Genomic DNA, 12,672 nt, shown 5'->3' on the forward strand with positions numbered 1-12,672 from the left:
TTTTTTTCAGCTTCCACAAAGAGGTGGGCAGTTCTAAAATCATTTTTGCAACCGCAATCAAAAATGCTAAAACATTTGTCAGATACTAGGTGGGAATGGGATGCACATGCAAAAGCCACGGAAGCTATTTTGGAAAGCTACAGTGCCATCACCAATGCCCTCAGTCAATTGCACTCCAATGTAAGTGAGAAGGGTGATACCAGACTTCATGCTAACAACCTTTTACAAAAAATGAAAAAAATGGAATTTGTGTTTATGTTGCATTTTTGGTCCAGATTGCTAGGTCGTTTTCACAGGGTTAGCAAAGCTCTTCAGAAATCTGAATTTTTATTAAGTAGTTGTGCCGAATTGTACAGTTCACTTGTAGACTTTCTAAGCGAAATTACAGATGAGTTTGACGAGTTTGATTAGCAAGCAAAAGCAACCTTGCAGAATATTAACTATAGAGCTGTCGCTAGGAGACAAAGAAATGCACCTGACGCTTTAAGTCAGTGGTTCCCAAAGTGGGCGCCAGCGCCCCCCTGGGGGCGTTTGCGACCATGAAGGGGGCGCTGGCTATAAAGTGGGCGATTGGGGGGCGTTGAGAGTAAATCGGGGCAGTTACAAGAAGAGGATTGCAAAGTATTTTTTGTCATGTTTCGCTTCAAAGAAATACAAAAGAAGACGGTGACTATAAGAGCTCTGTGGCAGATATTGTGGCGATTATGCTGGCAATGTCGCTTCGCAGTGCCTTACAAGTTAGTTGAGGTCATAACGTAACGCATAACGCATGACAATTTGAAGCACTGAGATTACGCAAATCCGATCTTACAGTCCGAGAGTATTTTGATCTAGCGTTCGTCTTAATTTATCTTTGAAGACTGTCATTAAAGCAGTGATTAAAATTAAAGCGCACGCTCTGAATACACGCTTATTCAAACGATTGTGCAATGAGAATGATGAAGCTTTTGAGCGCTTACTACTCCACACCGAAGTACGATGGCTTTCCAAGAGAAATTGCCTTGCACGATTTTATTCCCTGTTTGAAACCGTCGTAGAATTTCTAAAATCTAAATAGTTGTGACCCTGGCCTTGCGAATGACGTTCTAGTTGTGAGAAATGACATTGCCTACTTGTCAGACTTATTTTCCCAATTTAATGAATTAAAATTATCCCTTCAGGGTAACGAAATAAACTCGTGTTGTATCAGCGAAATTTAGCTAAACGAGAATTTTTCCAATTCTCAAGCTTGCATCAACTTGATACCAGTGACAAAGGCATATCTGATGTTGATGTACTGTAGAGACGTAGGCTACAACAATCATCTTGAAGAAGTACACAAAGGCATGGGAGTTCGATTCCAGAATGTAGGCCAGTTAGAAATCCAAGACTGGATAATCGACCCATTCTGTGATATTTCCGAACATGGAACTCTTGAGGAGGAACTGATAACATTGCAAAGCGATTTTACACTCAAACTGAAGTTCAATATCTCGTATCAATTGTTCTGGCTACAGAACGTCACGTGTGAAATCGGGTCAGAGCTTTTATCACAGCCCTTCCCAGCTCATACTTGGTGGAGCGTGCTTTCTGTGCCGTGACAACGCGTCTGGATAACAAAAGAAACCGTCTTGACATAGTTAGACTGGGAGATTTAAGATTGTTCCTATCCAAACTGAAACCCGACATCAAGAGGCTGATGACATTGCACCCACCTCATCCGTCTCATTTAAGTTGGACTCTAAATTGTGATGAATGGAAAATAACTTTGATTTTACTTTTTTTGTCGAAGGGGGCGTTTGATACTCTGTTCGTTGTCCAGGGGGGCGCTATTAAAAAAAAGTTTGGGAAACACTGCTTTAAGTGAACTCTCTTCAAAAGAAAAGTTTAAAATAAATTCCTTTATCCGTATGCTCGACGCACTTTAAACCAATTTAAGAAGAAGAGCTAATGTGTACAGTGACATTTCAGAAATGTTCCTCTTTCTTGCTAATCTGAAAGCAACTAAGGTAGAAATTGTACGAGGCGTAGAACTTTTAAAGGAAGCGTATCCGGAAGATGTTGACTCGAAACTTGCTGATGAACTTCTACATTTTCATTTGTACGTGAGACAAACACAAAACCAAGGGCTTACCGGTACAGAAGAGCAATTTATTTCCTTGTCTCATGGAGATCTTTATGAAATTATGTGCAAGGAAAAGATTAACACTGCCTTTCCTAATGTGGAAGCAATATTAAGACTGTTTCTAAGCTTAATGGTCACTAACTGCTCAGGACAGAGATCTTTCTCAAGGCTCAAAACCATCAAAACTAAACTTCTTCTTCATCGTGTGTCACACGGCCGTAGCCCAGAGCATCACGCAGGCTCTTGCTCTATCGTTGAACTCGGCCAAATCCTGTGCAGAGCACCTTGCTTTTAGGTCAGGGCATTCGAGTAGATGTTGCATCGTTTGCTCCTGTCCGCATTTGCAACTTGTGCTCCCCATGGAATACCCCCAGTGTCTCATCAAGGTTTTACACCTGCCAATACCAGTTCTTAAGCGGAAGATGAAGACAGCCTCTACGTGGCCTTCCCTACAAGTAACTTCGACCAGAGCTAACAAGCACTAGAAGTGAAACCAATGTCTTCACCACGTCACACAAAACTAAACTGAGATCGACAATGTCTCAAGAAAGGTTGTCCGCACTGAGCATTCTGTGCATTGAGAGTGACAAACTTAAACAGATAAATTTTGATGAACTTTTGCATGATTTTGCTTTGACGAAAGCTAGAAAAAAATTGGTAGCCTAGTCTTACTCTATTTGATGGCTGTAACTATTTTTTATGTCCTCGTAAACAAACTTTACAATTATTACAACGGTTGTTTGATCAAAGAAATGAAAATTAAAAGCAAAGCTGCCTAAACTAAAATTTTATTGTATTAATTAAAAACTTGCACCCATGCATGTGGACAATGAAAAAAGGAAGAGTTTAATGCACTCATATTTTTAACATTAAGCAATAACATGTGATATTGTTTAGAGAGAAATTCTGAGCTTAAAAATAGAGAGGGGCCTCACAAATGCAATAGCCTAGGGCCTCTCATGGTCTAAATCCGGCCCTGAGTGGCGCATCCTGGTTGGTTAAGCAAGGGAAGCAATAAAGCTGGTGGGGGTTAGAGCGTGCCGAAGGCACGCGTATTCTAGGGGGGTCCGGGGGCATGCTCCCCCGGAAAATTTTTGCAAAATTACACTTAAATAATGGATTATAACGCTTTCTGGAAACACTTTCAGGGTAATATTTGTATGAAACTTATTAGCAGATAAACAGCTATTAACTTATTAAAGGTAGCTCTTATCTACACACAAACGGGCAAAAACTGCGGCTAAAATTAGAGAACACAAAAAACTCAGCTACACAAAAACCCTACAGAGTAAGCGATTCTGAAATTGCTTCCACAGATTAGTTAAAAGAAGCGTAAATCGCGTAAACTTTGCGCGATGTACGATTTGCAAAATTTATTGGTGTCTTTCTGTGTGTCTAAAACAAGTCCTGGGGGGTGTTAATAGATAATAGCCAAATGTCTTGGAAAACAATATAAATTTATACAAATTATATTATATTTTCAACAAAGGGTTCAACTTCGGAATCCAAACTTTGAAAATTTGGGGGGGGGGGGCCATGGCCCCGTTCGCCCCCCCCTGGCTACGCCTATGATGATGTGCCTATGGTCCAGCAATCTAAAAAGACCTCGAGCAAGTGATTTTCAAATGAATGGTTCTCATCCATTTTTGTCCCATGGGCCATTTTTTTAAGAAAAAATTTCCATGGACCACTTCGTTTTGCTGACACCCTAAGAAGGCCATTTGTGGAAACTGTAGGCTATTGCGCATAAATCAGTGACCTTTAGCGTCAGTTCTCTGCCACTTAAGCAATATCTTTTAATTTGCAGACTAGACTCAACCAAACTACTTGCCCGATTTAAACAACTACAAGCTCAAGCTGAGTGGGAGTAGTGACGGATGAAGAAAAATTTGGGGGAAGGCAACAGATATTTGAAAGAATTAAAACTTACAAGATTGAATAAGCAGTTCAATTCAGTTTATTTTTTGTTTTGTTGGCGAAAAGAAAGACACAAAAAGCAAAAACACAAATAATTCGCACAACAAGGATGGCAGCAAAAGACCAAAAGGTCACCAAAGTCAGCTGCCACCCAAACATTTAAACAAAAGACCCAAAATTAAGAACATTAACACATATATAATATATAGCAAAATACCAGCACTTTACATAATACATTAACAATGGAATAACACAGGGCAACATCAAAAAAACTGTGTAGAGAAATAAGCGGATGATACGTTTCAGGAGTGATCATTGTACAAATTCTTTAATAAACATTTATATTTAAATTTAAAAACATTATAAGACGTTTTTTTTTTATTTCTTTTGGTACTTGATTCCATAGTTTCACTCCATTAAAACATAGCATCTTCTTGCCAGAGTTTGACGTTGTAGAAGGCAAATATAAATCATTCTTTTGGTTCTGACGGGTTTTATGATGGTGAATTTCGTTTACAAAAATAAAGCAGCCAGCAAAGGCCCGGGGCAGCATTTTGTGCACATATTTGTACATAAATTTTGCAGTCTCTAATTTAATAATATCGTCAATTCTGAGCACATTAAATTGGTGATAAAGAACAGTTGTATTTGTTGACCTCGGCAAAAATAAGCAGGATCGAATGAACTTGTTTTGTAACACTTGTAGTGGAGCAAGCAATGTAGAGTTTGCTCTTTCCCAATTTATAATCGAGTATTGGATCTTAGATTGAACCAAAGCATAATATAAAGTTTGTAATATTGTTAAAGGGGCAATGTATTTCAGCTTAAATGCTATGCCGTAGACCAGTGGTTCCCAACCTTTTTGACGTTACGGCACCCTATCAAAGAGATAAATAGTTTGCGGCACCCTGGCAAAACTGGATCAATTTTATGAGGTTTCTGTATTTCAAATAACTGTATGAAATAACACAGAATCAGTTCTACAGTATAGCGCGCGTAATTAAATGTAGGCTATTTATTCAAAAGTCAGTGTGAAATTTAGGCTTGATTTCTTGCAGAAAGTCCCCTAATATTTGGGGGCACTATTCGATAAAGCCACTTGCATTTCTTCGATTATAAGCAGTCATTTTTGTTTTTTTAGTTTTTATGTTCCTTTATACGGAAAATCCACTCTCACATAGGTATGACGTGGAAAACTCCTGCAAAATCACAATAGCTTTCTTTCCAACGCAAGGATATTCATTTTGAATTTTTATCCAGAACTCGTCGAGAGGCATCTGCTTGTGCATAAGCTTAAAATTTCCATCGTTACGAATGTCAATTAATTCTTTTTCTTTAAGATTCAAAACAATATGAGAGTCCAGTAAAAGTGGATTTCTCACCCATGCATAATTTTCCGTGGACAAGCTGGGAAAATATTTCTAAATTTGTTCTTCCAATGATTTGGGCGAGAAAACGAAGGCTTACCGCCAGCCCAGCGACTTCCCCACTAAGCAACTCTCCAGAAAGGAGCCAGGAATAACTACGAGGCGCGAAACTTAATACGCACTGAAACTCGGTTACAAATAAATAAATTCCGCACTTAATGGGTTAAAGTTAAAATAAAGAATGGGCCGCACTATTGCAATATCTCGCGGCACCCTTGAGCATTGCAATTGGCACCCCAGGGTGCCGCGGCACCCCGGTTGGGAACCACTGCCGTAGACCTTTGCAAGCTGCTTTCTAAGATTAATAATATGACTATCCCATGTCAATCGCTCATCCAAAGTTACACCTATAGATAGTTTATACATTTCTTCCTTTCGATGGATCGGCCACTGATGGAGCAATGAAAAGTTTTTGTGTAGAAAAGAAGCAATTGTAGCAAGAGGTCTAGGGATTTAACCCTACATAATTTTGACAAATTCAACTTTGTTTTGTTTGCTTTTTGTGTATCCTTTTATTCCTTAAGTCCAATAATAATGTGCTTTTTTGTCAAGACGCACACCTTGTAGTTGACCAAATTCATTAAATAAATATTAGATTTCTCTAGAGTCTAAGCTGAGTGATAACTTTTAGTTTGAAATTGAATTTAAGCCTACGTTTTAAATGTTTTTTTTCTTTTACGGCCACTAAAGGATTTTAGAAAATTATTTGTTGACAGTTTTCCACTGCCAAAACTATGTGCTTTCAATGCCACTTGTCGGGTAAGATAGGATTGAGTGAGTAAAAAAATTCTGAAAAAACACGGAAAATTTAGGCTACATGTCTTGTACGGATTTTTGGGAAGAGAGGCACGTGACTACGGGCCTCTCTGCCTTTATAGGTGGGAACATATAGTTTACATATTTTGTAACAAAACATCATGCCCATGCTTTGTAGAATCAATGCAGCAACTTGCAAATCTAGTGATGCCTTAGTTTAATGTTTCTGACACAAAAATTCAAAGCCAATTTTTGACAAACTTGTTCAGTCTGTGATAATTTCTTTGCTATTGATTGTTTGTTTGTTTATCTTTATCCTGCATTGCGGGAAAGCGGACTTGAGCGCTATGCATCGGTGTACGCCTTCCGACGTACACCTGACCCACGCTGCAGCCGACGGCAATGTCTGTTTCCGGTTGTCTACTTTACTTATGACTTAAATTTGGTACTACCCATTACTCGAAATCGATCACTGCGTAGAGGCAATTATCGTTAAGTTTCTTGCCCAGAGAAACAACAGCAAGTGCGGGTGACTGGAGTCGAACATGCAGGCTTTCGACTGTGAGCCCAACGCGCTAACCACTCGCCATTGCATGTTCATTCTGTACACTCAAAATCTTTTTGGGCCACTAAACATTCCAGGTGGACCACCAGTCGTCCATCTGAACCACGTTGAGAATCACTGACCTATGTCACAATCGATGATGTGCTATCTTGATCCAGCATGTTTGTTCCTTAAAAACTGTCACTTGTGTCGTTTTTCCTTCAGTAATCTAGGGCGATTTTTTGTCACTAAAGTTACTTTTTTTTTTAGTCGTAGACTACCAATTAACAAAAGAAATGTGGAACCAAAATTTCATGGTTGTTGGGTCAATATTTAAAAAAGTTATAAAATTACCAGAAGTCACTTTTTGTGTCTTTAGGTTACTTTTCATTTGTTGGGTCACTCTATTTTGCCTAATTTTCCTATTTATTTAGCCTATCCTTTAACCTAATAAACTGAATGATTCACATACCACAAAACTTCAAGCGAAAACCTCTCTGTCAATCTCGGTTACCAGACCTGCGTCAGTAGCTCAATCCTTCTGCACGTATGCAAAACTGTCAGGATTAGGTTCCAAAATAAAGTTTTTCAGTCCGACGCAAAAGACTCACCGTCGCCAAGAATAGCGCTGCTGAAGAACTGAGAGTTTATCAGAATACATGTATAAGCTGGATCTCCTCTGCGCCTGCATGTTGCGTAGAATACACGAAAAGGGGTCCTCTATAATTATCTTCTCCTCGTAGTGGAGTGACTGGAGGTTTGCGCTTGACTAAAGTCACACATTTCTGTGGCTTTCTATGACAAATATGATTTATGTTCTATCGCGTATTGAAAGTAAACGCGACCTTAAAAACGAACGTTCTGATGGTAACTGAATCTGTATGTCTCAAAGTCAAACATGAGGCAAAAGTCAGTGATAGTGGTGGATGAATATTGGACAATCAAAAGTGGCGGAGTAAAATGCAGTGGAATTAAGTTTTAAACGGTACAAAAATCTCTTTGCAATAGATTGAGTTCTGCTTTTAGCAGCATGATCGTTGTTTACTTCACAAATGTAAATACGACCGGCAGCATGAAACTAAAACATGTCGTTTGTATCTATTCTACATTTGTGAAGTAAAAATCTATTTAATTGACTTCTGTTAAGACTTTCTTGACTAAGTATAAGTCCGCTGCGTAAGACTAAAAAATACTGAACCAATCAAGTGAAAATATGACAACTACCGGCAATAGGCCAGAAGATGAAACGAACTGGCTAGGTGTAAATGAAAAGTAGAAAAAACAATAACACGTTGTAAAATATTCATAAAATGCGATTAAAATGATCGTAACTGACAGAGCAATAGGTGCAGATAATAAAAATATATGAAATGAATTGCACAAAGGACAGCCATTTTATGTGAAAAAAATGCAAACAAAGAGATATATAACGGGTAGCACTGATTGGTAAAATGTATGTTACACAACATTGATCTATGAATATATTAAAATTACTTTTGAACGTGTAATACGTAAAAATATATGAACGAATTGCACGTGTAAATAAACCACACGACAGAATGGTAGCTAGCGATTATGATCAATACAAGTAGGTCAAAGTCGTTCAATAAAATGAGTAAAAAAGTTCAAAATAAATTGAATAAAGCTGCTATACAGTACTGCGCCGAAGTTTCAAAAATCAAACCAAAATTGCATAAAACCAAAATAAATAAATTCGATTTAAAACTAAACCTTTTTTTAAAAAATAATCCAAAAGCTGATTCAGCACATTAGATATTGATTGCTCAGTAATCAACGCATGCTTAAAACAGATCGTCACAGGTTACATATTTATGATACCACACAACACTGAACGTATCAAGAGCACAAAATATAGCAATACAGGAGCTATACAAACATCACGTGACGCGAAGCGGGTAAATAAGCAAAAAAATGACATCATATGAAATTTGAAGAGCTCAGGCAAGAAAAAAACAATCAATGAAAACATTTGCAGAACACGATTCACGTACGGTATAATATGATTTTTAATTTCAGAGTTAAACCGCCTTTTTCGCTTGGAATGTAATTCATTCAACCCACAAGGGTTCAGTGTTTTTTTATCAATTTGGACGACAATTGCCATTTTTGTTAAAACAATTAGCTACTTTATTAAATTTATGCAAATTGCAGTCATCTGAAGCACCAAAGTTTCATGATATAAACAGTGTTTACTTTGAAGCATGTCCATAAATGTTTTGCCAAGATGCAGCCCCATGCTTTTGATACGATTCTAACCAAAAATCTTTCAAGCAAAGCGCAGACACCTTCTCCACCAGGTCATGCAACCAATATCCAGCAAACAAAAATAATTCTATGTAATACAGTATAAGTTTGTCAAAGGTTTTATCAGATGAAGAAAATCATTGCTCTTTGTTGTATTATGAACAGTGGATAAAATAAAGGTAACAGCAAACATGACATATATATATAAACTATGAAAACTATTAATACCACAAAAAGTGCTCAATGCCAAGCAAAAAGGCAAAGCAGAGCGAATTAAATCAAATATAGTTATTACTATCTAAAGCCTTTACAAATTGTTTCACCTAACGGATCATCAGAAGGTCTTATTCAAATAGAATCTATATATATATATATATATATAAACTATACTTGGATTCAAAAAACAATAGCCACTTGGATGGCAAACTGCTGCCAAGGTAAATATAAATTGCAACAAAGCATTATGTTTGATTGTAAACTCTAAAGCAGACAGACTCTCCAGTTATGAATGGGATGGTATATGGCCGGTGCTACAAATACAAAAAATGGCTCTACGGGGATGATAACAGTAACAAAATTTTCATGTTGAATTTACTTTTTCCGAGATAGCAGCCTTAATAACTTAGACAGCAAATCAACCCTTTACGCAAACGTTGAATCCATGTAGAAAAGGGTAGATTTGCCATCTGGGAAGCTGTAGGCTACATATGGATGATTGAGAAATATGCTGTCTATTAGCAGAAATCTCCCATGCCATCTAAATCTCATTTGTACTGGAGCCAGATCAAGTGCTTTAACATTGCAAACAAAATATTCAAGACATACTGGTTCAACTCTCAGGATGTGCACTTTAAATCAAAAATTTCAAGGACAGCTCTCTATTCAGCAACATGTAGCAAATGAAGTAATTCACAGACAACACTAAGATACATGCTGATTTATAGCACTCAGCCTGACTAAGAACGCAAAAGAAATCAATTTGCCCTGCATACCCGAAAACTACTGCTTGGCATAGCTAAACAGGTATAGCTATACGCAAATTAAGACAAGCAAGCTTAGGAAACATACTTATTCACATGCACAAAGCTTGATAGCATTTTATGATCCATATATTTATAATGGATGACTCTTGTACATGTAGGCTACAAGTGATGAATGATGATGCATGAAAAGATGCATTACAATCTAACTTACAGCTTTGAACTTTGACTGGTTGATCCCTGAGAACTGCTATCAGTGTCTCCATCAGTGAATTTTTTTTTCATCATATCACTTTCAAATTTAAGATCATTTCCTTTTTCTTGAGAATTCACATTACGAAGAATCATCAAATGCTGAGTCATGCTATCCATTGCTGCATCAATCCAGTCCAGTGAAATGTGGGACTGCCATGAATTGCGCAAAAGCAAAGCAAGGTGTTGAACAGAATAAATTAAAGCAACAGAAGAAGCTTCTAATACTTTAGAATTGATCGGAGGAGAGATCGCCCGCATCACATCATCAACGCGAGGAGAAATGCACTTTGCAACAATCATTATTTCAGATCGTTTAGAAGGATAAATATTTTGATGGTTGTTTTCCATTGCAACGGCGACAAGTTTCTCAGTTACTTCCCGACACATTTTCAAAATTGCAATGCAATGTGGAATGACTCCATGTACATTGTTTGCCCACTCTTCTGTTTCCAGTAGCTGTTGTATAGTTCCATCATCACACGCAATGGCACAACTCAATTCCAGAGAACTTGAAGTGTCATCCACAGCATTGTCATCAAATGCTAAAACAGTTTGGCTTAATGTGAGATCTTCCGCATCAAGTAATGGCTGATGCTTTGCAAGATATCGTCGACAACATAAGTAAATTAAGCTTCCAAAAGAAGCAATAAAAAGAATGCCTAGCACACTTACAGCTACAACAACTACAGTTTCCATTAAAATGTTTTGAGAAATCTGTATAAAAATATCCATAATGAAAGTTGGCTAACCAATTAATAAATGCTTTGTTAGTTTATGTTAGGCTTAAACTAGTATGTATTATTTTAATTAGATTAAAGCAACCAGAGTTCTGAGCAGTAGTGGTGCCAGAGATTACTTATGAACTCGGATCAGGTACCTTTTCCATGGGCCAGGAAAGTTAGCGGCTCTGCTTCTAAAACACAATTTTTGTGACTTTTTTTTGCTTTGTCCTCTTAGTAATCGAAAAAAAAAATGGTGTGTATAATTGCACAGGGCCTAGTTAGTATTGCTTTTTTAATCATGTATTTAGTAAATCATCTTGGTATTAAGCACGCTTTAACATTTGCGATTGGTTGCCTCTACCTTCCAGACCCTGCTATATTTCAGCAAGTACTATTTTTCACTTTGATAATCAAACTAGAAAATAGAACATGAAACTGCATTGACAAAACATCTGCTACATTTGAATCAACGAAAAAAGAGAGATGTGTTGGGCTGCTTGTAGTGTAATATCTAAGCATGAAAATTGGTTGGACTAGAATTATAAAAGATAAAAAAGTTGAGGACCTGTAGTTTGGACCTTTTTCGCTGATTTTATCACTGTAAAATAAAACCTGTAAAATAAGTCCAGAGATCTCTGAATTTTATCACTGGGGTTCACCTTCGTAAGTTACGATTTAGTCTTGGGTCAGTGTCAACAAGCGAAGCAGTCTTAAACAGCAATTATGGTAGTTAGTAGTTAATCACAGTGAATGTAGTAGTTTGCCAGTCAGTAAGTGATAACAGGTTTCAATTATAACAAGATAAAAAGGCTTCTTAAATAATAACCCAACACTCTCTGCTGATAGTTAGAAACGTTCAACAACAAAAATCGAGGCTAGACTTGTCAATGAGTTATAGTGGCAGACAAAGGGAAGTAATAAAGTGGCTTCATAATTTTGATTTGATAGAATTCAGAACTCTACTTCCAATTTTACTGTAGGCAAAAGCTGTGACAAAAGTTTTTAGATATACATTTAAGATATAGATTTTTTTTTAAATCATTTGAAAATCTTTACAAGCAAAATTAAACAAAGCTGGTTTGATTTTCAGGGTGTGCGCTTGAGCGAGGCAATTTCAGGAATGTGATCAGGAGGATGCAACCTATTTCATCCTCTGAACTTTGTACCCCCATTTGTACCCTGGAATCAGAGTATGATGTGTTCTGGCAATGAAATACGCTGAATCCTTGACTTAAACATTTCTAACTCTGAAGTCATTGCATAGCACGAACAATTGTTGCGAGTATATAATTTCCAGCGCATTTTAGCACACATCTAGAAAATGCTAATACTGTGTCCTTTAGCTTCCATTTAAGCAGAAAAGCTTTTGAATTTTACATTGCTTCAACGATTGATGACATTGAATCAGCGTAACAAAGGTGAAATCTTCGCTAAGAATGGATGGGAGCACCTACTTCTACAAATCTACAACTGCAATTTAGTTCAAGTCTTACATCACAATGACTGCCTTTGATCTCAGAGTAATATTGATAAAGCAAGGTTGGTTACAAAATTAGATTAGGAGTAGGCTAAGTTTTGGTAGGCAATCACAGTAAAAAAAGGCCTAGCCCTAGGGAACCTGAACTTGCAACCAATAATCGGGTAGATGCAGTATCTTGCTTTCCAACGATAATAACATTGTTAAAATCCAATCAGAAATGAG

At 37.3% G+C, this 12,672-nt stretch overlaps 1 protein-coding gene across 1 annotated transcript; it reads right to left on the reverse strand.

The window, feature by feature from the left end:
- Nucleotides 1-10,203: 10,203 nt before the first annotated feature.
- On the reverse strand, nt 10,204-10,944 carry LOC145776724 (transmembrane protein 98-like). The gene has a single exon (XM_082587953.1). The coding sequence runs from the start codon at nt 10,942-10,944 to the stop codon at nt 10,204-10,206; it is 741 nt and encodes a 246-aa protein (XP_082444079.1).
- Between the last annotated feature and the right edge of the window lie 1,728 nt (nt 10,945-12,672).

This window comes from Aplidium turbinatum, chromosome 9 (genome assembly GCF_918807975.1).
Source record: "Aplidium turbinatum chromosome 9, kaAplTurb1.1, whole genome shotgun sequence".
In the NCBI taxonomy this organism is placed as follows: domain Eukaryota; kingdom Metazoa; phylum Chordata; class Ascidiacea; order Aplousobranchia; family Polyclinidae; genus Aplidium; species Aplidium turbinatum.

Bases quoted from the DNA above. Each gene is read 5' to 3' on its own strand.
- LOC145776724 (XM_082587953.1), bottom strand. From the start codon at position 10,944: ATGGAAACTGTAGTTGTTGTAGCTGTAAGTGTGCTAGGCATTCTTTTT.